This window comes from Equus quagga, chromosome 9, assembly GCF_021613505.1.
Source record: "Equus quagga isolate Etosha38 chromosome 9, UCLA_HA_Equagga_1.0, whole genome shotgun sequence".
In the NCBI taxonomy this organism is placed as follows: Eukaryota; Metazoa; Chordata; class Mammalia; order Perissodactyla; family Equidae; genus Equus; species Equus quagga.
This window is the reverse complement of record NC_060275.1, coordinates 958,704-986,029: the sequence shown is the minus strand read 5'-3', so window position 1 is coordinate 986,029 and position 27,326 is coordinate 958,704. Positions and strand designations below refer to the sequence as shown.

At 42.1% G+C, this 27,326-nt stretch overlaps 1 protein-coding gene across 8 annotated transcripts in view; it reads left to right on the top strand.

The window, feature by feature from the left end:
- The window catches only part of ATP9B (ATPase phospholipid transporting 9B (putative)), a 280,330-nt gene that overhangs the window by 187,910 nt on the left and 65,094 nt on the right, over nt 1-27,326 (top strand). For all 8 annotated transcript variants that reach the window (XM_046672314.1, XM_046672313.1, XM_046672312.1 and 5 more), the window contains one exon: nt 11,095-11,237. In XM_046672314.1, coding sequence (XP_046528270.1) covers nt 11,095-11,237 — 143 coding nt within the window. The remainder of the gene's footprint in view (nt 1-11,094; nt 11,238-27,326) is intronic.

Sequence of the window (27,326 nt, the reverse complement as noted above, 5' to 3'; positions counted from 1 at the left end):
TGCTTCATTCTATGTCATCCTAGTGACCTGTCTTCCAACTCATTAATTTCATCTTTGGCTGTATCTAGTCAGCTGTTAAACCAATTGACTTGCTAATATCAATTATTGATGTTTTTAGTTCTAAAAATTCTATTTGGTTTCTTTATCACAGTGATTATTTCATTTTTGTAGTTGCCTATTCCATGCAAATATTTTTCCAATTTTCCTTCTGCACCTGGTTGTTTTGTAGTCTACGTCTATCACGTGTAATATCTGATACCTTTGTCTATTTTTTTCTCGTATTTTTTTCCTTCTGGCTCTTGTTCGTGGTATGCTGTTGCACTGTGTGCTGTGTGGTGTTTGTTGTGTTTTATTCTGGTTTATTTGGTTGTTTTGGTAATTGTATTTGAAAAGCTACTTATAGGAATCATTTGAGATCAAAGATGAAAGTATGTTTTTCTGAGACATATACATTTGCTTCTGCTGCATACTTGAAGGTACCACCTGTCTTGGAACGTCTTCATCTAAGTTCAAGATTCACAGTCACTAAATTGTTAGGAAATGTGAGTCTGGCTCCATCTCCACCTACAGACTCATTGACTTCCTGTTCTCCCTCAGGCCCCACTTACTGTTGGAAGGAGGACCTCTTGGTGCACCTCCGCCTCTTGGTGGTCCTTGTCTTAGTTCTGCTCCCTGCAGAGGTGGTCTGTTGAAGAGGAAGTTCAGACTCTTAGGGGTTGGCATGTGATCACTCACCCCCCTGGTAGCTGGTTTGGATTTAGCCCAGAAATTCCTCACAATCTGTCACTTCTTTACGTATTTTAAGAATTTTTACAAATATGTTATACAGTGTTTCTTATTGTTTTCAGTAGGATCATTGGTTCAAATAAAATAGCCTGCCTTACCCCAAATCACAGACTTTCTTGCAATTTTTATATAAAGGAAATTATGCAAATTTGAATAGGCATTCTGATTAACTTCCACAGCAGTATTGTTCAGGGGTAAAATTTTGAGGCCTCAAATGTGATAAACCTTATTCTTGGGACTGCAGCAAGCTTTCTTTTAACAACAAAGTACAACTATATCATAGAAAACTTGGGAAATGCAAGCTTTAAAAAAAAATCACGTGGATAAACAAGTTGTGTATATCTATGCATCGATAAAAAGGAATAAACTGTTGATACATACAGCAACTTGGGTATTTATAGAACAGTCTTGAAGTTACAAAGTTAGAATGATGGAGAACAAATCCGTGGTTGCCCGGGGTAGGGTTGGGGATGGTGTGACTGTTGAGGGGTAACCTGAGGAGAGCCGCTTGCATCCTGATTGAGGCCTGACAGATTGGCTGGTGATGTGAATCTGTCCATAGGACACACAGAGCAGAGAGTGCACATAAAAACTGGCAAAGCCCAAATCAAGTCTGCACTTGATTTAATGGTGTTGTAACATCAGTTCTGGGTTTGGATAGTGTGCTGTGGTTGTGTGAGATGTTACATTGGGGGAAGCAGGGTGAAGGGCACATGGGAACTCTGTGTCCTCTTTCTGCTGCTTCTTGTGAGCCTTACACTGTAATCAGGTGCCACATAACAACGTTTCAGTCAGCGATGGACCACATGTACGATGGTGGTCCCATAAGTTTAATACTGTATAGCCCAAGTGTGTAGTAGGCTACACCATGTAGGTTTGTGTAAGCACACTCTGTGATGTTCACACAACAACGATAATGCCTAGTGACTCATTTCTCAGAACATATCCCCATTTTAATTGACAACATGACTATATTTCAAAATTGTAAGTTATAAAAAAGCAAAACACTGTCATCCCCCTCCATCCAGGGGAGTTAGTATATACTTAGAGGCAGAGGCTTCAGGCTCTATAATTGGGGCATTAGGAGCTGCATTCTTGCATTTATGCCTACCACTGTTGTGGCCTTGGGCAGGATTCTTAACCACTCTACCTTTAGTTTTCTCATCGGTTTCTTCATGGATAAGTTGTGTGTAAAATAATGCATCAGTGGTGTGAATGTGCTCTTAGTACCTTTGACCTTCTTGCTCCTGTTACTTTTATCTTCTTGTCTCAGTTTGTGTTGGCTTTTAATGTATAATAAGTAGCTCTTTCATATTTGCAGATATATTTGCTGTCTCATTTGCCTTTTAATTAGGCTGTGGTATTTTTTCACAAAAGATCTATAGGTGTAATTTTTAAATTAATTAAGTATAAGTTAAAGGGGGAACTTATCGATATATCAAACAGGTGGAGGAAGATTAGCAAGCAGCTTGTCTGGATGTGGCTAGCACCAGGGGCTCAGACCTGCCCTTTCCAGCTCTTCTCCCAGCTGTTAACTCTGCTTTCCTCTGCTTAGCGTTTCATTCTCTGCCAGATCCTCCTCACCTGGTTATGCAGATGGTGTTGGAGGCCTCAGGCTCATGTTTTTTCACTTAATAACACAAGTAAAAAGCCAGTTCAGGAAAAGCCCGGAGAGGGAACTGGCCCTCGGCGGAGCCGGTCACTGCCTGCACATCTGTGGTGGGGACTGACCAGGCCTGGCACCCTTGTCCATCCCCGTGAGCAAGGGGAATCTCTCACACCATGTAGTTGCTGTGCCGGGCGGGCCGCAGGTGGTGAGGGCCTGCGGGCTGCCTCCTGCAGCCTGTGTCTCCTCCGAGGTGCCTTCTTGGTAGTCAGTGTTCCCTCCGGGTAGAGAGCTGAGCTGAGCTCCTCCAGCCTTGAAAAGCTCCTGACTTTCTGCCTCAGCCTGTCCACCTGTTCCCTTTTGCCTGCTGAGCCGTCTGTGATATTGTGACACCACCACCACCGGGTTAGTGTGTCTCGTCTACCTTTGCCAGTCCTTTATTCTTGGGCTTTTGGAGACATTTTATTTTAAGGTGTATCTCTTAAATTGCATGTAATCAGTATTTTTATTTAGTTATTTATAAACTGAAAGAAGTGCTAGTCTGTTAATATTTATTTAATAAATATTTATACCTTTCACATTATTGACACAAAACATGTGGCCTCACTCCGGCACATATATATATATATATATATATTTGTGCTGTTGCTATACAGAATGTTTTATACGCATGTACAAGCACACACACACAAGCCCCTCTTGGTTCTACCTTATGTATAACATGCAGTATTTTATGAGTGCCCCCCCACCAACCTCGACGAAAGCCTGAAACAATTCTGAATGTTGGGGAAGTCCTGAATTACTTTGTTCCCATTCACCGCAGCATTTGAGCCTGTGGTCAATATCCAGTTGTTGTGGATCCTGAGAAAATGGATGACATTGTTCTAAATAGAAGGCAGGAAGTTGATTCTCCCTAAAGAACCTCATGGGTTTGCACTGTCTTTGTGACAGTGACATGGAGCGGGTGGCTACATTCCCAGAGCCCTGCATGGGCCACAGGTCCTCAGACGCGTCCTGTCGTCCCCACTGCCTCATGCACAACTTCCAACTCTCCTAGCATCCAGTCTGTCTTTGGTTCAGTCCCTCTTGAACACTGATGCTCTATTTGTTTTTCCTAAAACACTGCTTTTTTTCAATTCCCCAATCCTCCTACAACCCCTCAAACTTAATAATGTGATTTGACTTCTTCTTATACCAGTTTAAACTACTTTTCCTCCCTCACTAGATTTTCCATTTCTTAGGACCCCAGACTACATTTGGTTGATCCTTCTAATTGTTATAGTGGATACGAACCAAATGGACTTGTGGCATATTTGGGAACATGTCTCCGTTCATCCAGTTCCATAACATCCATCCCCCCATGGCTCCAGAGCCTTGCTGACAACCTGCCTTCCCCACATGGCGCACACACATACTGCCCCCCTCCTTTCTGCTTGAACACAGGGTCTGCCTTTTCTGTAGAAGCTTCCTGACTGGACGGGCCAGTGACTATCTGCACCCCTCGTGGAACTCAGTCACCTGCTTTTATGCATTTTGCTAATTCCCACAGTGATCTTGGTAGTATGTGGCATTTTACAGATGCTGTCACCAAGGATCAGAAAGATGGAGTCTGTCATTAGTCAAGATCAACTAGTAAATTTGGAAATTAAGAATCAATACAAGTCATACCTAGCATCAAACCTATAAAATTCAATTGCCCATGCTTCCTCCTGATGGAACATGGAAAGCAGTTTTGGAGAATTCTGGAGGTGAATTGGCAGGAGTTGAATATTTGGATATAGGAAGTGAAAAGAAAAAGGAATCTAGGACTCCTTCCAGTTTCTGGCTTGGGTGATGAGTAGATGACGCCATTCCTTGACATGCAGACGTTTTTCCTCCTCCTTGAGAAAGAACAAATTTGTCTTTATTTTGTTTGGCAGAGGACGAGAAGGAAGTAGGAATGTTAACTTCCATTGTGTCTGTATTCATTTAGAGGTATGTTTGATAAATCTAAGATAAGGTACTCCATAGACAACAGAATATACTGGTCTGAAGCCAGGAAAGATGTCCAAAGTAGTAACAGAGACTTGAACCTTGTCTTCACGATGCGTGCTGTTGGATGAACTCACCCAGTGAAAATATTTTGATGCTACTCGTGCCATGTGTGGTGTGTCAGGAAAAACTTAAAAGATATCGCAGATTGAAAAATGGGGGAAAATTCAGATGAAATGGCATCTGTGCCATTTCTTTTAAAGGACAGTTTATAGGAAAAGATTTTGATTGCTTTTGATAAAACTGCTCATTAAAATGACTTGTATTTTCTTTTGCTCAGATTAGGATTTAAAAATGTCTCCCTTACAGAGGTGGACACGTAAGTTGTCTCAGGTGGACGCCTTCCCTGAGGAGCATCGTGCGCTCGGGGGACGGGCTCACCTGGAAGTAAATGCTGCAGTTTAATTCTGACAAATTAGAGTATAAATGTAGCAAGCAGTGTCGGGCCTAGATGGGATGCGCTGCATATTTTAGGAAAATACAGCTCACCTTTGCTCAGGGTCCAAGTTACCTCCTCAAACATTTTTGTAGCTGTAAGATGAGACTATTTGGACAAGAAAGCTCCACCATTAAGACTATCTTAAACGTTCTAAAATTAACTTTATGCTTTTGTCCTGTAGCGTAAAATGGGTTCATGCAGGTTCCTCTTCCTAAAATGCCTGAATACACTCGTTAGTTAGTTGTTAGTTGATTTCACTTTTCTTATTATGTGACAGTAAAGGTCACCACTGCCCTCTGGTTCAGTTGACCATCTAAAATTGCAGTAACTTTTCCACTTATTTGGAAAGGGTCTTCATAACAATTTCACAGTTGCTAAATTAGCAATATAATGAACTTAAAATATATCTGGTATCTATTACCTTATAATCTATTCCTGAAATTCTGAAAATAATAGGCTTAATATTTTTTTGTTTACAAATCTTGTTACTTTAAAGTACTTTACTAGTTGAGTAGAGGTCTAGGTTTTAAAATTCTATAAAACTAGAACACTACTAAAAAGTTAAATGTGGTGATGACAATTACTGTCAACTTAGTATTTGAAGTTTGAGCTTCTGGAATTCTTTTTTTCCCTGGGGAAGATTTGCCCTGTGCTAACATCTGCTGCCAGTCTTCCTCTTTTTGGATGTGAGCTGGCACAGCATGGCCACTGACAGACAAGTTGTGTAGGTCTGTGCCTGTGAACCAAACCTGGGTTGCTGAAGCAGAGTGCACCAAGCTTAACCATTAGGCCACAGGGCTGACCCTGAGTTTCTGGAAATTTTTAACATTAAAAAGAAAATTATTGTATTAACATGTGACCAAAATATACAATGTGAATCAGAGTAAATTTAACTGCTTCCCATATCATGTTTTTGTCTTCGTTGAAGATACATCTTCCTGAATAGCTCTTCATTCTTCACTGAACCGTGAACTTCATTCTGTAGTAGTTCTGCTTTATTTTTATCAACCTGAAGATTATCTCCCTTCTTTTTTTCACTAGTAGCTACTGCTTTGTACACTTGACGAAGGGTATCTGTAGTCAACCTAAAATATTCCAGTGGACTTTATAGTGATAGAATATTTTGTGAAACAGTAAATTCTTACACTCTGTGACAGTAGCCGTTGTTTTATTGAGCCACCAGTCCTTCAGGACTTGATGAGAACGACTGTGGAAGAGCCTGGAAGATGCTCCTTTGTTTTCCACTCAACCCAAAACCGAATAGCAGACTGTAAATGCCTGAAAAATTCCTGCCTGGCTAAAGATAGAAATCTATTTGCCTTATCATAGCTAAGACAGGCTGACAGTTTCCAAAATAATTTGACCAAAAGCTGAAGGAAGACCACAACACATAGAGAAAAAGTGATGTTTTTCCAAATTATAGATCTCTGAGCCAAAGAGTCAGCTGTGCTGAGCCTCCCAGGCTGGCAGGTGCCTTTCCCAAGCCCCTCACCCTGCTCTGTGCCCACCAGAGTCCTGCTTGTTCATTGGCCACCTTCCTGTCTCAGTTCCTCTCAGCTTTTGCCTGTGTTTTAGCCAAGTGACCCTGACTTTCACTTTATTTTTCTGATTCACAGAGAGTCTGTCTTATGCCCTATGCCCAAATCATAGACGAGTCCGTGTTAAACGCTTTTCCTTTTCCTTCTTCCATTCTGAGCATCCTGAACTCTTCTTGGCAGCCTGCTACTTAGAAACCGTTGGTGGGTCACTTGCCAGTGCCTTGTGAGCCTTTCCTGCTGGTCGCCCACTCCTCTGGACACCTCACCACACCCTAAAGAAAGGTGTCGTCTTTGTCCCAGTGTTTAATAGGAGACACCTGGGGCATATGGATGTTGGGTGCCCTGTGCACGTGGTGGCTCTGGTCTTTGCACCGAGCCCACCTTCCTGGCCCTGGTGTCCAGCCATCCTGGGACCAGTGCTGCCCAGGAGGAGGCCCGAGAGACTGTGCTGTTCTGCCCCACGGTGTCATCTCTTAGTGGTTGTCATCTCTGACTAGTTGTTTTTACTATTCTAACAGGATTATAAATAGCCAAGAGATAGTGAGGAGCTTGTTTAAGAGGTCTGTGTAATTGTCAATTAAAGATTTTTTTTCTGACCAGTATAGTTCTTATGATCTTTAATATGTGAACTTTATGGACAGATATGTCAAGTTATGGTTGTTTTAATTTTCTTTAACTTTCCTACAGACTTTCTTTGCTGACTCTGACTCCTTAACATTCTTTTCAAGTGTGCGTTTATTACCAGGTAGAACCGTGTGAATTGCCACTTTGGCAGGTCGGAATGATTGACTGTCAGCAGTTTCACCACATGGTGTAGGTACATCCTATCTGCTGTTTTTTTGATAGAATTCAATTAGGCACAGATTTTCTTATAGAATGTGAAGTCCATCTGAATGATCTTAAGTCTGATTATTAATGAACACAAATGAGGCCAGACCTACGATGTACAAAGCTGTGAGCCCACTGACTTGTCATTCTGTCATAATCCTATCAAGTGTTGTCTGAGGCTGAGGGGCTCAGTTTTGAGCCTTTTAGGGTTGCACAGTGTACACGTGGAGATGTACGGAAGGGCTGATGCTTATGTGCCCTACCTTTCAGTGCGCTCTTTGCCGTGGGAATAGACTCACCAGGAGTAGCCAGTTTTCTACCTTGAGAGACAGTGACACAGACACACCCCTGCGCCAGGTCTTTGATTCATTGCTATGAACACCCTGTCATATTTGATGTTTCATATTTCTCCAAATTCTAGCCTCTTGACCCAATGTTTTCATTTCTGTTGTAGAAACACCGTATTATCTCTAGATCTAATACCCGTTTTCATCATTGTGAAGAGGCCCCTTATTTTGTTGGTAGTTCTTTTTCTTATTATTTTTCATCAATACCCTTGGAGCCCCTTCCTGAGTTTGGGGTGTTGTTCCTGTGTTCAGTTTCTCCTGGGAGTTAATTCAGCTTTCACTTGAGGTGTGGCACTTTTGGCTCGCAGCCTCCTGTGAGTTCAATACAGTATTGTTCTGCGTCAGCTGGGTCTCTGCCTGTCTGCCTGAGTGAGCATAGCACTGTCTGCACACCCTTGGGAGTCTTTGATTTCCTGCTTTCCATTAGCCAGATTTCACTGTCTTTGCCATATTTACATTTTGCATTTAAGATTTGTGCATTCTTTTAATCAAATGAGATAAAAATCTATAAATAGAAATAGTGTCTATAAAAAAAATTAGACACAGCTGAACACTTTGGAAGGTGTCTGAGCCCGCTCTGTCAGGATCAGACAGCTGATGTGAAGGAAGGGCTGTGCCGTGACTCGCTCGCGCCAGCAGAGCCCGCACTGCATGTGTAGTGTGCGTCCTTGCAGAGCGGCTCTGTGGTTGCAGACGGGGACTCCAATCCCACGCTTTCAGACAGAATCAGAACAAAATTGTCCCAGATAGGATGACCCAGGCTTTGTTTAAATTGTAGTCTTACTATACAACTGGAAGTATGAAATTTTAAAAGTAAGTTAAAAGTCCAGAGCATAGTGACAGATGCCCTGTGTTTGTCATAGATTTCTCTTGTTCGTGTCTTCGCCTCAGGCCCTCTTTTCTTAAGGAGGCAGATGTAGAGTTTGGGGCCTCTGCCACTGCCACCCTCCCCTGAAGTTGGAGTGGGTCCTTTCTGTTCATGCTTTTATGGCCCTGGTGCGTGTAGTCAGACACGCAAACATAAAGTATTTGTGTATTTTAAATTCATGGATGGTCTGTATTGTATTCTGTGTGTCTGTTTGCAACTTGCTTTTCGTTTGGCCAGATTTTAACAACAGCTCACTGGGCGGTTTGGATGCTTTCGTTTGTGTCGTTTCATAACCAGTACTGTGTTGATTGTGTCCTTGTCCCTTCCCTCGTGCGTATGTGGGGAGCTCTCCTGCTGAGTGGACCTGCTGAGTCATGCTCAGGCCTGTCTTCAGTTTTACTGCATGTTGCCACATTACTCTCTGAAGTGATTGTACTGGTCCATACTTCTACTTGCAGTTTATTAAAATACTTGTTTCCCTGCATCCTCACTGACATTTGCTGTTCTCAAGCTTTTTAGTTATTGCCAATCTATTGAGTATAAAAAATGGCATTTTTGCTTTGCTTTGCATTTCTCTAATATTCTAAATTTAATTTTGGGCTAACTCATAGTTATCCATGCAGGCTGTAGAATATGGTGGAGGCATCATAGATGTGAGAGCTCTGGTTCAAGCACCGTTGTTGGTTTGGAATCCAAACAGGGAGCGAGCAGTCAGGAGCCCAGCACCTGACTCTGGCAGATTGTCCACAGCAGAACGTGTGTCCTCCACGGGAGACGACTGAACAGTGAGGGTCCAGGGAACAGCCAGGTTTTAATCAGGGGAGAATGTGAAAGGGATGTTCTGTGAACAGGTTTCAGACATGAGGAATTTGTTTCCATGGAATTTGAGTTCCATAAGTACACAGTTTTAGAGGAAGAATCACAGTGAAAAATTGGGTCAAAGAATAAACACATAGATGTTTCCGGTAGTGAGAGTGTGGGTAAGACACCAAGGATGACAGGCACGCAGCACAGTGCATGTGTGCACACAGCAAGATGCGGGAGACTGGGGAACGGCCACGACAGCCAGCTGGGGTCGGGATTGCTGTTGTGGAGTCTCGGGAGAAGCTGTCGTCTCAGGACTGCCGCGCCCTCATGGGTGAGTGGCTGCACCTGAAGAGGGCGGAGAAGTCCTGCGCCAGGCAGTGCGCAGGCCACGGCCTCATCTCACCGCAGCCCAGCGCTCTGCGAGCTGTCCTCCCAGGGTGGCCTCGCCCTGCAGGGGGCCTGCCTGCATCCCACGTACCTGGACTGGTTCAACGTTGTTTGACGAGAAAAATGGAGTTTTAAGAATTAAGCTTACATGCTTAGGACCTTTTAACGTAATTCGTAGAAATATACATTCCCTCCTGTAGATGTAGAGCTGTGGCCCTTTTTTTTTTTTTTTAAGTATGTTTTGAAGATCCACATTGTTTTTCTCATAAAAAGACATATTCTTAGTGCATTGTTTATGATTTCCACTTTGGGTTTCCTTAAGGTGGAGAGAAGAAGACATTTACAAATCTGTCTGAGTGAGACTCTTTACAAATTTTTAAAATTTCTTCCAGTTTTTTACGTCTCAACCATAACTCATTAAAAAATGTTTTTTGAAAGCAGTTTATCGCTATCCAATCTTTCAAAAATATTCCATTTCACTTAAATAGAAAGCAGATCTCTTGATTTTACTTAATACTCATGTTTCATCAAATTGTACAACACATTAGTGTGTCATCTGGCACAAACATGTCTGAACACAAGCACAGCTGCCTCGTGGTCACTGGAAGCGAAGGTCAGCATGTTCTCAGAGAGCAGCTGCCCAGCTGCAGGTGTGTCGCTTGCTGTGAGCATCAGTCACCAGGTTACACAGGGCCGAGTGCATCAGTTAACCCAGTAGAACAGTTGAGTGCAGGTTAGGTAAAGGAGCTTGCTTTGTTAAAATGTAATCAGGCTGCGGCTAAGCCTATTCAGGGACCTCCCTCGCTATGACCATAAATCCAAGCTCTGCGCCATGGGCTGGCCTGGCCGCCTCTGGTCTTGCCTCCCACTACTCTCCCCGTCTGCACTTACCCTCCAGCCTCGCCACCTTTCTGATCCTCAAAGAGGTCACATGACCTAGCTCAGAAGCTGCGTCCTCTGACAGTCCGCCCAGAACCTGTTTATGTCCCTCATGGCAGTCCTCATTGTGGAAAGCATCTTGCTTGTTCTTGTTGTAAAATGAGGGGTTGAATATTAGGACCTATTTCCAATATTTATTCTCAGTAAGACACCGCCTGATTTCCTTAAGCACGTGTGCTCTCTCCTTTGAGCCCCATGGCACCTTGTGCCTGAATGGGCACTTAGAACAGTCTACCTTCTCTGTTCCGTACAGTACCACAAATCATGCTGAAAGACAGGGTGTGAGTAACCCATTTTACCATCGCTGGCAAACATCTTCTGGGCTGTAAAGAGGTTTGCCCACTCAAACGTCAACAAATTCATTTATTTTAATGTCTAAAATCCAATTATTATTTATTTATTTCATATAAAGTTAAAGATAATCCATGTAAGTAAATAAACTTATGTGGAAAACATGAATGTGAAAATATTGCCTGGGTCTGCATCACACTAATGACTGTGATGGGTTGTATCTACAGTTTGCGTGTGAACTTGGACATGGGCAAAGCAGCCTACGGGTGGATGATTATGAGAGATGAGAACATCCCTGGCACTGTTGTCCGGACCAGCACCATCCCAGAGGAGCTGGGGCGCCTGGTGTATTTGTTGACTGACAAAACAGGTACTGTTCTTGTCTGTGTTTTCTCTGAATGCACAAAGTAACATCCAATCAGAAGTGATCCTGGTGTGTGTGGATCCACATCTGTTATGGTATGCATATGTGTGTAAAAGAGTATTGAATTAATTCTTAGTTAGAATTTCCCAGACGCTGCCCAGTAAAACTGGCACACATCTTCTAATATACACAGTATCATCAAAGTTAGCAAAATGTTGAATTCTTAGAGATTTAAATGACATATTTCTATATTTTGAATTTACTACCACCTTACAGGTTTTTTGTTTTATTTTACTGCCTTTGTTACACCTTTCTAGTGGCTTCTTAAGAGTAAAAATTGCTTGTTTGTTTATTATAGAATGATACTTGTGAGCTATTAAAAGAAAATAACAATAAGATATATGAATTTGGTATTTTTATAATAACATTCTCCTTAAGAGCCTTGCTACAAACTATTTATCTCACCCTAAGGTTCCATGCCCCAAATTCTATTTGTCTTTATTCATTTCTTTCTTTCTTTCAAATCGAAAAATTCTTGTCAGTCCATAACATGCTAAGAAAGACGAATCGAATCCAGTATTATAGTAAAAGCCATATCTGAGGGTTAAAATCGCTCCTTGATGGGTTGGTTCATGATCTAAATTACTAGTAATTCTTAGTGAACTAGAAATAAGAGAATATTTATATTATGTAACATGATAAAGAAAATATGTCTCAAATAAAATTCAGCATTATTTTTAACAAAGTATTAGAAAAATCTTCACTGTAGTCAGGGAGAAGAAAGAGAAATCTGCTAACGACACTGTTACTTAACATTTATTGCCCTAGCCTCTGAGGTAAAACAAGAAGTAGAAACAGTATATATGACCAAAAGAAGCAGCGAATATTTGCAGATGTAACGATCAGCCAAGGAAACCAACTTCTAAACTAAGAGCGCAGTGAAGGGGCGGGAGACAGATTAAATACACGGGGCTCTGTTGGTGCATGGTGGGCGGAGGACTAGAGACCTTACTCACAACAGCTTAAGTGCACATAACACAAATAGGCCCAAACGTGAGGAACATAAGGACACATGTGAAGAAAACGACCAGACATTACAGAGCACCGTAAACAAGACTGAAATAAATGCAGAGACGCACTATGGTCCCAAATGTGAAAATTCAGTATCCTGTAGATGTCAGCCTTCATAATGAATTTGTAAGTTTACTGCAGTTCAGCCAAAATCCAGTTGTTGGGTTGTGTTTGGTTTTCCTTAGGGCTTGTCCTTGTGGGACGTTCAGGAATTGGCCAGTAAGGTAATGCTCATAAATCAGAATAACTCGGAAGTAACAGCTTGAAGGGCTCAGGGTCAGAAAGGTAGACTGGGAAAATATCTTCAGATTTTCCCTTCCCAACCTCATTGGGCCCACAGGAGAAACTTTAAAGGAAAAAAATCTATAACAATACTAGAAACCCAGCAGAAGGGCCGTTAGAAGATCCAGAAATTGAGTCATCTCTGGAATTAGTCTGATGGAGAAGCCAGAACAAAGCAAACCCAGATTCAGAATGGCTCCTAAAGAGACCCTACGGAAGTGTAAGAACATTGCTCCAGAACAGAATCCTGGAGAAATTCTTAGTTCATAGCCAACAGGTATATGGGCTGAGGCACGTGGAGTCATCAGGCTTCACGTCATCAACAGAAGAAATCCACCCCAGCTTACCACACTAGTCAGCCTGGTCTTCATTGATAGATAAAATCGTAGATCAAGAATCACAGCATGAAATCAAAGTACCCATGCGAAAAAGCAGAGTGTTCCCAAAGAAAACAAATTCAGTGATTGTTTACAAGGAAACTCAAGAGAACCATCAGGAAAATTTTTAGAATTATAAGAGAACTTAGTTTCATATATAAACTCAATATCAAAATTAAATTGCATTTCTATATACCAGCAACAATTGGGACACTTAATTCTAAAAGTGCCAATTAGAATAGGAACAAAAAGTATGAGTCTGGATGTTATATGGATGTAAGTCTTTAAATTTTGGAAGACCTTACAGATGACTGATTAAATGGATAGCTACACTGTTTTCATGATAGGACGTCTTAATGCAATAAAGATGTCATTTCTCCCCACATTAAAAAGTCTGATGTGTTTGCAAGTATAGGATGAATCAGGAAATTTTATTCACTATTGTAGGAATGTTACTTGGCACACCACATTGTAAAACAAAGTTTGACATTATCAACACAACAATTTCACTCCTGCTTCTGTTCCATAAGGAAATGTGTGCGCATCTACATCAGGAGACATACAAGCATGTTCATAGCATTGTTTTGGATGATGAAAACAAACTGTCTAGATATAACACAAAAAAGTTATCAGTACAAGGGATAAATTATGGAATGTAGTTACAATTGAATACTAAATAATGATGATGAAATACAGATATTTACATCAACGTGGGTGGATGTCACAGTAAAACGTTGAACTGAGAAAGGTCTGGGGTCTTCCTCTGTGGGACAGGAGGATGCACAATGCCCGCACTGTGCTGTCCTCCAGGCCGGGCTCCACACCCGCACCTTCTGGTCCCGCCTTTTCAGAGCGTCCTGTGGTCGCCTCCTCACCGTTTTCAGGGTTGAGATTGTGCTCATCACTGAGGAGCAGGGATGGTCTAGTTCGTCTCATCTGGACCGGCAGTCCTTTTGTGGCCATTTTAAATCTGCATATAATACTTCTAGGCATGACATTGACCTGTTATTTCATCCTAATTCAGGAAGCATATGCCTGAGAGCATCCACTAAAACTTGACGAGTAACTGGTTCTTTCTTTTCTCTCTGTGTCTCTGGCTGGTTGGTATTAGTAAGTAAAGGTTGTGTGATGTTATTTCTCCTTAAAGTGCTTTTTATTTTGCATTTTAAACAATGGTGGGAGATTCCATAGCCCCTCCACCTCTCTCTGTTGAATTTGAGTTACATTCAGGCTGAGGATAAGTGGCTTTTACTCAGTCATAAAAGTGAAACCTTATTTCTTCCCACGTTTCACTCTGCTACTTTAAAAAGGCAAAAGCAATGCTTCTTAAGGTTTAGCCTAATAAATAATCTTGGTTCCTGAGATTTAAAAAGAATCATAGAAAAATTATATAAAATATATTAGTGAGAGAAAATCTTCTGCATTTTATTTTCCAAAAGGCCTTTTTATACTAGAAGTTATTGGAGGAGATTTTCTGCCATTAGTTCCTAATGTTGACACTGTATGGGGTTCTTGATATTATTATTTTGGTCTAGATTTTTTTCAGAACCTTTCTCAATAATCACAAGGTGAACGCTGTTTGTGGAGGACTTCTTTTTTTAAAAAGATTGGCACCTGAGCTAACAACTGTTGCCAATCTTTTTTCTTTTTCTGCTTTTTCTCCCCAAATCCCCCCAGTGTATAGTTTTATATTTTAGTTGTGGGTCCTTCTGGTTGTGGCATGTGGACACCGCCTCACCATGGCCTGATGAGCGGTGCCATGTCCACGCCCAGGATCCGAACCGGCGAAACCCTGGGCCGCCGAAGCAGAGAGCGCAAACTTAACCACTCGGCCACGGGGCTGGCCCCTGTGGAGCACTTCTGTGTGCACGCCCTGTGACAGCACTGTGTCTGTCCCATGGGAGACGGTCTCATCTACATTTGGGCATCTCCCCACCATGTCTGCAGCTGTGACCTCTCCCAGGACTTCACGATTACTGTGCAGCCATCTCCAGGGAACTCTTGACTTGCATCCTGGTCTCAGGGTCCCGCACCCTGACTCCTGCTACATTCCTGGTCAAAGCAGTAGATGTCAGATGCCGCCCGGCTGGAGGGACTGGGTCTCCTCCTTCCTGAGGGCGTCAGCCTTGGGTCAAGATCCCAGGGGCTCGGAGCAGGGAGTGTTGCTGTGGCTACTCGTGGTGATGCAAATAGAGGACTAAGTGTCTCGTTGTCTTGTTACTGCAAGCAGGTAAATAGGATTTAGTCCCATCCTTGCTTTCACTCTGTGAAAACATGCTTTTCACACAGTCGGATGGAGCCTGGCAACAGACCTGGGGGAGAATCTTTAATGCTGTGTGATCTTGGGTAAATCCCCTAACCCTTCTGAGGAAAGCTGCGTGTTGTCAGCCAGGAAGGTTTTGTGGTGGCATTCACACAGGAGGACATAACTGGGATAGTCAGGCACACATAACCACGAGGCACGGTCAGATTCCAAAAACTGTCTGCCCTCTTTGCATTATTGTCCTGGTGAAGCTGGCATATATCTGGTATTTACTGATATGCATTTTTATTCCCAGAACTTCAGTAATCATGCTCTGCTTTTTGTTCCTTACTTTGTTCACATAAATAATTCAACTCTTCTGCTCTCCCCTTCAGGATGGAAATCAGAAGTTGGTCAGGTTTTAGCGGTCACTGTGGTGGCCTCCATAGTCACAGAGGGTCTGACAGTAGGTGGTTGTTTGGTAGAGGGTGAAGAATTTTGAGTTCTCAATATCAGAGATAGGGGTGTAAGGCAGTTTGCAAACATCTTCTGAGAGGCCCGAGTTTCCGCTGAAATGGTTAAGAATGAGCTGTTGTGTAAGGAGCCTTAGGTTGCTAACGTAACTGTGAGGTGGTCCTTCCTATGATTGTAAATTGGGTTTGTGCTTCATCAGGCAGCTTTTTGACAAGAAGTGTCCATCATAGTGCCTCTCTCGTTTTCCGCAGCAGAATAGAAAATGAAGTATCCCAATAATTGCATTATAGTTTCCTTCTTGTGGACAAGAAAGCAATGTGGTATAATTAGGTTTGATTGGAGTGCACGTTTCCGGTAAGATCTGAAATTAATGATGTTGCTATAGTGACACATCTGCGGCCACCAGTGCGTGAAACATAAAGTAATTCATTCGACAGGAGTCGACATCTGTTAACTGCCAGGATACAGAGCTTATTGACACTGACCAGAAATACTAGACGTTATGTGATAAATGAGCAAATGATGCTGAAACTGGAGGACAGATCACTTGTACTTAATCTGCTGGAAGAACTTTAATCTTCTCACTGGTTGCATTTGACAGTGCCATTGTTTAAAGAACAATGCTGCAGAGAACTCATAAATTTTAAAACTTAACTCAGGCTGCAGCCTATTAAAGCAATATATTAATTCCTTTGTTAGAGAGTTTTTATCTTCATGTAGAAGAAAACCATTACTAAAAACATCTACTAAAACAACAGGTTTTTTAGGACTTGCTTTTTAATTATGGCATCTATTACCTAAAATGCCACATTGTTTAGACTTGAATCACAAGTGATTTTCATAGGGTGGCATCGTCTGTGATGAGGAAGTGCTGTTTCCATAGTTTGCAAAGGCAGCAGAGCATGGTGTGTATGCCATTAGTGCATATGTACAAAGCTTGTACCTCTCACAAGTAAGACTTAGAAATGTTTGTTAGTGTCCTTGAACCAGAGGACAGTTGCAGTCTCTCCTGCCTGATGGTGATGACCGGGGTCTTCAGTTGTAACAAATGTGAACAGTCTTACTGGTACAGGTGTTTACTAATGTGAACATTTGGGTGTGAGTGCTGTAGTTAACATTTTGGGGGTGTTTGGACCGAGTGAGATACTCAGCACATGCGGTGGTTGAGCAGATGCCCACAGTACTGGGAATGATAACCTTTGGAGAAAGCCTCCTTTACAGCAAATATAATATGTGACTCCACATTAAATAATGTTAGGTATTTTAAAAGTCATGCGTACTCTCACTTTGGTAAATTAGTGTTATCACCTTAGAAGTTTTGTTTCCACTCCTTCATTGTAAGATCTAAGTGCCTTTGTGCTTTCATGTGGCTGCCGATTCCCTGTGGTCGTTCCTTTGCTTTACTAGAACCTTCACAGGCAGCTACGCGCAATCTAGAGAAGCTGCCTGTCCCTGGGAGCCGGAGGCAGAGTTGCTTTTGTTTCTCTGCTGTAATCGCTCCCTTGCTCTTCTGCTGCAGTGTGTTAGAGCTTCGATATGAGGCCAAATCACAGGCCAGCAATATTTGATCAGAAAGCTTTGCATCTGCTTCTCCAGTGATGTCTCCTCTGCGTGGTTGCGAATCACATCTGTTGCCACCCTGAGAATGATGCCTGCAGGGCTTTTTTGTTAGGAATTAATTTCCTCTTTGCCTGCTTCACTCATTGTGGTCCAAAAAGGCCGCTTTATTGAAGAACTACACCTTTTTTTTTTTTTTTCAGGAATCACAGACAAACCTTTTGTCCCAGACGCTTTCTGTCCATAGAACTACCACAATGACCAGGTCACTGTGAAGCTCTCTGACGGGGTGGCTCTCCACATCTGTCTGCCTAAGTTAGTCTCGCCCCTTTGTGAAGTTTCAAGTTTGGGACATAACTTTTGTTGTATTAAGATGACAAAAATTGTGGAAACTATCAACTGGTTGAAATCATGAAAATCATTTAAGATTTGAAAAATAATTTTGCATTGTTGACTCTTTTAATAACTGATTGAATCTTACTACTTACCTGCTGTACAAAAGAATAGAAAGTCTGAAATCCCCACTGACTTTCCTGCTCAGCATTTTACAGAGTCAGCTCTGAAATAAAAACATCATTGAAATTTTAAAAATTATTTTCAGGATTCATCTTAATATGTTAAGAAATTGTATGTGCCACTTACATAAAGGAATGTCTGCATAAATATTCCAGTTTCTTTAACCCAACAAGATGTGAATACATTTGTTCAAATAGCAAAATAACAGAGCCAAATTTCATTGTTTGTTTGATGAGCGATGCTAGTCATTGATTAGAATATATCAGTTTTAAACTGCTTGAAATATGATTTATTAGCAACTTAGAAATTTTAGAAGATTCAGCAGTTATCATTACATAGTGTTTGATTCAAATGACAAACCGTCAGGATAGATCACTCTCTCAGCATTTGGCTAATAACTGCTGTGCACCCTTCACCACACTGCACTTAGAACATTTCCCTCACTCCTCAAAACCACCTTGTACTCACCAGCTGTCGTCCCCGTCCTTCCCCTTCCCCCACCCCAGCCCTAGGTAACCCCGAATCTGCTTCCTGCCTCAATTCATTTGCCTATTCTGGACTTTCCACATCAATGGAACCATACGTTATATGGCCTTTTGTGAGTGGCTTCTTTCACTCAGTGCAGCATTCTCAAGGTTCAGCCACATCATAGCATGTGTCAGTGCTTCATTCTTTTTTATTGCCGGATAATATCCCATTGTATGGATGCACCACATTTTATTTATCTATTTATCAGTTGATGGACATTAGCGTTGTTTCTGCTTTTTGTCTGTAATGACCAATGCTGCTGTGAACATTCAAGCTTCTATCCAAGCAACAAGGCAAGAAAAAGAAAAAGGCATTCATATTATAAAGGAGAGTAAAGCTATCTATTTGTGTCTGACGTGGTCTTTATATAGAAGATCCTAAGGAATCTCCTCAAAATCCATTAGAATCAATAAATGAGTTTAGTAAGGCTTAAGATACAAGATCAGTATACAAAAATGAATCGTATTTCTGTACACTAGCAATGACTTATCCAGAAATAGAATTAAGAAAACGGTACCATTTACAGTAGCATCAAAAGATAAAATCAGTACTTCAAGTGTTAAGTTGGCAGTGGTATTCCCGAAATTGATCTATGGGTTCTATACAATCCCTATCAAAATCCCACTTCCTTCTTTGCAGAAATTTGACGAGCTAATCCTAAAATTAATATGGAAGTACAAGGGGCCCAGTATAGCTAAAACAATCTTGGAAGAAACACAAAGTTGGAGGACTCAACAGTTTCTCATTTCAAAACTTATTACAAAGCTACAGTGATCAAGACTGTGTGGTACTGGCATAAGGATAGACATAAAAATCAAAGGAATAGAATCGAGAGTCCAGAAATAAGTCCTGACACTTATGGTCGATTGGTTTTCAATAAGGGTGCCAAGACACTCAATGGGAGAGAATAGTCTCTTCAACAAATGGTGCTGGGAAAACTGCATTTCCACATGCAAAAGAATGAAGTTGGACCCCTACCTCACACCATGTACAGAAATTAGCTCAAAATGGATCATAGACCTAGTGTAAGCACCAAAATGATCATCTATTTAAATTGCTTGGTTTTCAGAAGCTAAATTTGTTTTCTATTTCATTCTCCCTGGCTCAGTTAAGCAACTGAACAAGGAGCTTTTAGGTATCTATCTAAACACAAAGCTTTATAAACATGACCCAGAAGGAGAAAGAAATAGTTCAAACCTGGGCTCCAGTTATCTTTTAAATTATTTTAAACCAGATGTATAAATCCAACAGTATATTCATATTTAGTATTTATTCTGCTTGTATGTATCTGTGGCACTATCTGACCCCCCATATTTTCAAGGAATCTTTGTGTAGAATTACTCTAGAGATTTCTCCAAATGGTAGTAAGAAGCAAAATATGGTAGCACAGTTGAAGTTGGGAATCTCAGAACTTGAAATACTGTCACCAGGCTAATCGAAGACAGCTAGCTAAAGCGAAGTGTTAAACTAGTATTCGCTCTGCACCCCAGTGTCTAGCAGTCTGTGAATGGAGTGATCGTAACGATTTGCCATTGGTTTTGGAAAATATCTGTTGTCTATATGGATTTATTTGCATTTGGGAATGCCAGATTTTTCATCTTCAATAATCTCCAGGAAAAGATACTCCAAAGTAAATGCCATATGACTCAAACAGATGCCACTTTCAACCCAGGATGGATTTGTGGTGCAGGAACTGACCACCAGCACCCATTACCATCACAGGAAGAGGCAGCGGATGCCATGCCTCCTGGTGGAAGAGCTCTGCTTGCGCAGAGTGGTCTGTGGAGCCCTGTCTGCCCTGCACAGGTTACAGCGGATCCCGAGCCTGCAGGCGCGTGTGAAACAGCACTGCAGGTCACTGAAGCGGTCAGTTGGTTGCTTTAATAAGTTCAGTTACAAGGGAAAAAGAGGGGAGAAGGCTATGATTAGAGAGGCTCAGGAGACCTGCCTGGGTCCACATTCAAACAACAGTATAAAAACGTGACGCTGACGACACAACTGGAAGGCACGGCCCTACCTTGCTCTTTGACATTAGGAGTCACTGCTACTTTTTGGTCTGACGACATTGGGGTTCTCTGTTTTAAGAGCCCTTTCTTTCGTTACTAACACAGACATGCTCATGGACGAATGGCATGTCTCAGGTTGGTCTCAGCCATAATACACAGAGAGTGGATGGGGTTTGCATGAAGAAGTGAGGCCCTGAGGCGGTCCTTGCTGAAGCGGGGCCCTGCACCATGCTTTTCATGACACGCTTCTGTCCACTTTTGTGTATGTTTCATATTTTCTCTAAAAAAGTACAGAGGGGGTGGGAAAGAAAATAAATTCCTGAATTTCAGTTCCTGGTGTTTTGTGTTTCTCACATTCATAATTGAATTTCGCAAGGTTCTTTTTTATCCCAGCTGTAGGTATGCATGTGCACACACACAGCAAGAGTGATGCCCACATGCCATTGGGGCCTTCCAGGGTGCATTTCCACATGTTAAATTCTATTATTACTGGGAAAGTGTGGCATTTGATAAGACATTCAAAATCAACATTTTTCTCTTCAAATCAACTTCCTTCCTAAAGCAGCATAAATACATTGGCTACTGAAGTGGAATTGGCATGTAATTATAACTATCTGGATTCTTTCATTTTCAATTCCTCCAAGAAAGCTGTGTAAATTTTAAAATCTGTAAAGTTTCCAGAAATTTTCTGAAGTTTTTCTTACTCCTCTTTGGCCCACTGAAGTTTAGGTAAGGGGATATTATAGTTGAGGGCAGAATGTAAGTGGATATTTAAAGAATAATTTTCACGTGAGGCAGATTCCATGTAAGCCAAGCCTTGCTCTCTCTCCATTTCCTTTTTAGATGTGTTCGTATCATTGGTGCAGCTTCACTCCAAATGCAGTGATCCTGCCCCGGGTCTCTGATGGCAGATATTTTACTACCTGCCATCAGAAATGGCACGTTTCCAAAATCGATTAATTAATGTGAATATATGTGGATTGTCTCTAAACATATTGTCATGTTGCTTTTAAAAATGTTTACATGTTCCTAAATCTGTGTTAAGCATCACAGGTAACTACAATTTGCAGTCAATAAACAAAGAAAAAAAGGATTTTTCAGATAAATCTAATTACTTTTCAAGACAGGAGAGAATTAAATATACAAAGTGTCCTCTGCTTTTTTGCACAGTGCTTCCAGCTTTGGATTCCACTTAGAAAATACTTTAGTCTAGTTGAGAAACAGAAATGCAGTTGTTTCCATTTCTCTAATTCTGGTGCAATGTCCTACATACCTTCCACCACCAGCCTCTTCTTTTTAAAAGAGCATTAGCTTCATTTTTTTATATTCCTTTAGTCAACAACTCTTTTGGCTCCTACTTAAGAGTCAGGTTCTGGGGATAGAGTTGGAGACAAAATGACACTGGTCGTGTCCTCAAGGAGCATCCAGTCCAGCAGGGGAGACAGGCATTCAGTAGCTAAGGCCAGAGGGACGTGATTGCAAACCGCAATGATGGCTGCGTAGAAGGAAGCCAGAGCCGCCACAGCGACCCCTCCGTGGGGCTCCGCCCTCTTGGAGCATCTTAGAGTGGCATTATGTGTGTGTTGAATAGGTATTTTTATATGCTTATGTATGTATTTTGATAATATGCTTATGTTTTAAAGAGACCGATAGTGTATGCAACCTCATAGTTCTCTGCTATCACCTGTTGTGTCCTCAGCCAGTAACTTAACCTCATTTTCATCAAATATAAAACTAGGGAGTTGGACGTTACAGGTCAAAAATTGTCTTCATTTGATTTTTTATGGTATTTTAAGTGCTCTTAATAGAGTAGTTTGTTGAACTTTAAAATACATTATATTACAGTTAGTTTAGTGAAAGACAAAAGTGTAGCTCAGTCTGGTAGTTAGTCCTGTTTTGCCTTTAAAGACTCTCAACTATCATACAATAATTATATCTAATACTGAATTTAAATCCTCAAACCTAAGAATTATTTCCTAATTATGTAATTAGGAAGCAAAGATTGATGGCCCTGACAGAATGGCCACGTGTGTGAAGAGCAGCAGGAGAGCCCCCGTCAGACGCGCAGGCTCCCAGACGCCACTCACTGGGCGTCCTGTGCTCCTGCCCCAGCTCCCCTGGGTGGCTGTGCTTCCTGTGCCACTGTTTACCCTGGACAAGTAGTGTGTCTTCCATGACGCTGCTTTGTAAGCATGTTTGGTGCTAGGGAGAGCAGGAGGAGCCGCAGTGCCCTGGACGAGCAGCAGCAGGAAAGTGCTCAGACCAGTTACCTGGGCTCGGCTCCTTGTTTACGCCCCACCAAGTCTCGCTCCTACATTCTTAACTTCATTTATGAATTTTTAGTAAAGTATGTATTCAGAATAAATTATGGCAAGTTTCTTCAAGTGACCAGTTGTATGCTGTGTATGATATTTATGCAGATAAGGAATTTTGGTTGCATTATCATAATTAACTTGTAAGCACTTTTTATATTCTTTTAAGTTGCCCAGATTGTTTGAATAGGCATGGTTGAAACCTGTGCTCGCCTTCATACATGTGAGTTTTCAAAGTCAGCATGTCCACATCCTCTCCTTGACAAGCTGACTGTTGCTTTGGATTGCTTTTTATCACTTTGATCACTTTGTGTCACTTTGGATCACTTTGTGTTGCTTATTGGGGAAAGTATTTGCTTTGTTGCCTTCTTGATAACAGCAACATTCATGTATTTCAACTCCTTTTTCTTTTATTTTCTAAATAATTGGAAAATGGAAAAATAAATGTGCTGATACTAATAATAAAATAGATGTAGTTCTCATAATACAATTAAAATGGTTGTGGAAATAAGTTTGGAAGTAACTGGATAAGTTAAAAGCAGCTCTTACTGACCTTTATTTGCATGTTTGTTGAACCCAATCCAGGTGATTATGTATTCAATTTTGAAGGGAAAGAAGCGCAGCAAATGTACGAACTGCTGGAAATAGCCACCATTGTGTCTAAAAGCTGACGTATAGAAATCGTGGGGTTTGTGCTACTGTCAATTCTCTAAAACTGATCCTTCCCTCACCGGATAACACGCTGTCTGTTATCTGGAGAAGGCGGACGCCGTGGTTCTCAGACTGTGAATCTCGGTGCCTCACTTTGTCCTTGGATGTTCTGATTTGGTTGCTGAGCGCTGCGACCCGGGCATCAGCACTGAAGTCTCCAGGTGACCAGCGGGCAGCAGCGCTCAGGATCAGCTGGGATGTGAACCGTTAGACACCGAGGCACCAGCCTGGAAGGCAGCCCTTCCATCCTGTTGATCTGAGGCCAGGGAGCAGGAGACCTGACCTCATGGGCATCCTGGTCAGCTGACAACAGTGCAGTCCGACTCACACTACTACCCCTACTAAAGAAAAAAATATAAATTTAAAATCAAAATGTTTTATTATAGCAATATTTCATCTCAAAACCTCTTAAGTACATGACTATTAGCAAGTTATATGTGAATAGTAGAATTTAATAGTTTTTTAAATCAGAAAACAGGTGTGAAAGTCACGAGGTAAATGAATGTATAACTTGTGAATCTTAAGAATGTAGTTCAGGGCTAGTGCCTCGAAACAGCTTTGTGCCTCTGAACAGCTCTGTGATTATGACTGATGCCTGTTAATGACACTGCTGGTCATTGCGTGTGGATGGCGGGTGTGACGATGCGTACAGCCTTGTGGAAGACCAGTGTGGCCTGTGTATAAGTTCAGATGGTGGTCTCTGAATCCCGTCTTTAAGAATCGACCCCACAGAAGGAAGATTTATGTAGCTGCATTCTTTGTAACAGCAAAAAATTAGAAACTGTCTGAGTATCTGTCTTTGGGAGAACAGTCCAACAGAACGTGGTATTTCATGGTGGACTTAGGATATACTCACTAAAAATAACATAAAATACCCGTGTGTACTGTCAAGTGAAAAAATAGTCTATGAACGTGTACCTGTCTCATCAATGTCCTCTGATTATAGGTAAAAGTAGGAAGGGTTATACACACACTGGATGACCCAGGGTGTTTTAAGGGCAAATGAGCATTTACAACTTTTAAAATGAAAACGAAGGCATCCAGTTCTGGAACGATGGAGTGAGTGTGCTTCCCCTTCTCCCTCCTGCCAAGTACGCTAAGACCTGACGTTCCACGTGGAACACAAGATAAGACCGTGAGGACGGAGAAGAAGGCAGACTGGCCAGGGGCCTCAGGACCTCAGGAATGACAGTGGCCAATCCCTTAGGTGCTCTTCTGCCTCGTACCTGCACTGGCCACTAAAGAAGCCAGCAACCCAGAGATCCCCGGGGACAGACACGCCGAGAGGAGCTGCTCGCTCTGTCCAAAGGAGCAGCCTGCAAGACGGAAGCTTCCACACTTGACTCGAGCCGAAGACCACAGGACAACTGGGCCCCTTGCTTTGTGATAGGTTGGAGGTGTCAGCGAACACTGTGGTGGTAATCATTTGGCAGCATATAAATGTATCGAATCAACATGTCATACACCTTAAACGTGCCCAGTGCTCTATGTCAGTTACATCTTAGTAGAGCTGAGGAAAAACCCCACCCCCTGTCCCCAAAGACTGAGTCGGACCCTAGACTTGCACCCTTGCCTGGCCGTCCAGAGGTGACCCAACTCCCTGGTCAGTATGGTGTCAGAGAAGGCCAAGAAGGGGCTGGACTTTAGTCTCTGCCAGGCGGTCAGTGGAGATGACATGTGCAGCCTGGATGGCCATTCTTGGCATAACAGAAGTACAGAGATGGAGGACTGATTCGTGGTCACCAGGGTCGGGGATGGTGAGGGAGGGATGCGACTGCAAAGGACTGGTGAGGGAGGTGTGTGTAGAGCTGGAAGAGTTCTGCACCTTGACTGCAGTCGTGGCTACACACACTTGTGCATGCGATGAGGTGGCACAGGACCACACACACTTGGATGGCGCCAGAGTCCTGGTTTGGTGTTACACTATCCTTATGTAGGACACAACCAGTGCGGGGAGCTGGGGAAGGCACAGGGAATTCCCCTGTGTATCTGCAGCTCTCTGGGACTCTGTAATTATTTCAAAATAAAAATTAATGCAAACAGGCAAACAAAACACCTTGCTTTTAGATTGGCAAATAGGAAAGAGGTCTTCGTTAAGAGTAGAAGAGTCACATTTCCTTTCAGTGTAATATTTTTTCTTTTACCTAGAATGTGTCTTATGTAAAAGCACATTTATCTTACTTTTTGCCATCATTTCATTGATATCTGTGATAGTCTTTAAACTAGAGAACTATAAGTATGTAATGATCCTCTGGAGTTTCATGTAGAGTACAAACATCTACAGTGAAGCACACTGCTCAGTGGCACACCACGGCACGCTCTCTGGCTGAGTCCTGGCCACAGATACGTGACTTGACCAGTCTGTGCTTCTGTTTCCTCCCAGGGTCTTTGTGAGGATCAAGGAAGATAATATTTGTGAAAATAGCTGATACAGTTTATTATAAACACATTAATTTTTAGAGCTAAATGTCAAATTGTAGAATGCTCTAGCTAGGCGGTCTACAGTAATGCAGTCGTGCACCCCCACTTGACAGCGTAGACAACGTGTCCTAGAAGACTGGGCCCCTGGCCATGCTCAGAAGGCTCGAGTCCAGGTGGCCACTGCCACCCCCATTCTGGGGCCTCGAAGGGTGTGTAGCAGAAGCGGTAGCTTGCCTTGGTGCATTGTCAAGAATTGCTTTTGCTGACACATCTGCTGAAAGTGGGCAACATCCTTTACCCCAAACACTTGCTTCATCTACCAGGTTCTAGGTTGCTAGATAGAGGGTTTGTTCTATTCACCCTTGTTGTATAAATTTTTTTCCCAAAAGCTGTAGTTGTGGTATGATGAATACCATATTGTTCACATTTATTTTAATGTGAATAGCTTAAATGTTGTGATTATTTTTCTTGACTATTGTAAAACCTGTTGAAATGTATCAAACATGGCCCAAGAGATCTTTCTAGAAAAGATTGATCTCTTTCTAAAAGTGACTTATCCTTTTTCCTAGGTATAATTTAATCTCTTTTTTTTAAGATTTTAGTTTTCCTTTTTCTCCCCAAAGCCCCGTGGTACATAGTTGTGTATTTTTAGTTGCCGGTCCTTCTGGTTGTGGCATGTGGGATGCTGCCTCAGCATGGCTTGATGAGCGGTGCCGTGTCCACGCCCAGGATCTGAACCAGTGAAACCCCGGGCTGCCGAAGCAGAGCACGTGAACTTAACCACTTGGCGGTGGGGCTGGCCCCAAATCTCTTTTATTCCTAACATACATTGTAACCTTAACTGAATCTATTCTTTGAATCATTCTTTCAGCTTCTTCAACAAATATTAGCACAGCCCATAAAAGTTAATTAGCAAGTATCTAATTGAAGCAGCTTGACATGGTGGAAGACACACAGAAATTGTAATCAAACCATCTGAGCTCGTCTCACTAATTTCCTAACAGACTGTGAGGATTCCTGGATTTCTCTGCACCTTATTAACTTACATATAACACGGGAATGAGCACGCGCCCTGCCCTTCTGTAGCAGGCCTTTATGAGGGGTCTTCCCCAGGCTATCTAACAGCACTACATATAAATTTAAAACTATTCAAATGTCAGTGGTGTCTGGTGGGGCCACTATGCCATGAAATGCAGTGCTTGATTTGAAGGGATGAAAGGAACAGCAAGGTATACCCGTGACATAGTTGGGAGTGTAAGATATATGATGAACATAGGATAATGGAGTATTATTACCAAAATACAGCTCAGAGGTGCAGTGTGCTCTGCAAGTGGCTAAAAACACATGTGCAGTAGCATCTATCACAGGCCTTCCCGGCCAGCCCTCTCTTCTGAGCCCCGGCCCCGCACATAGCCATCTGTCTTCTCTCTCTGTCTGCCTACAGCACTTCAGATTCATCATTTCCTGAAGCAGACTCATCATCTTCTATCCACTTTCCTCTCTCCTATTTCCCAGTGAGTGGCAGCATCCCTGAGCAGAGGCAGTGGGCCTCAGCATGCTCTGAGCAGATTTGGAGCTTCTGTGTCCAGCAGTGATGT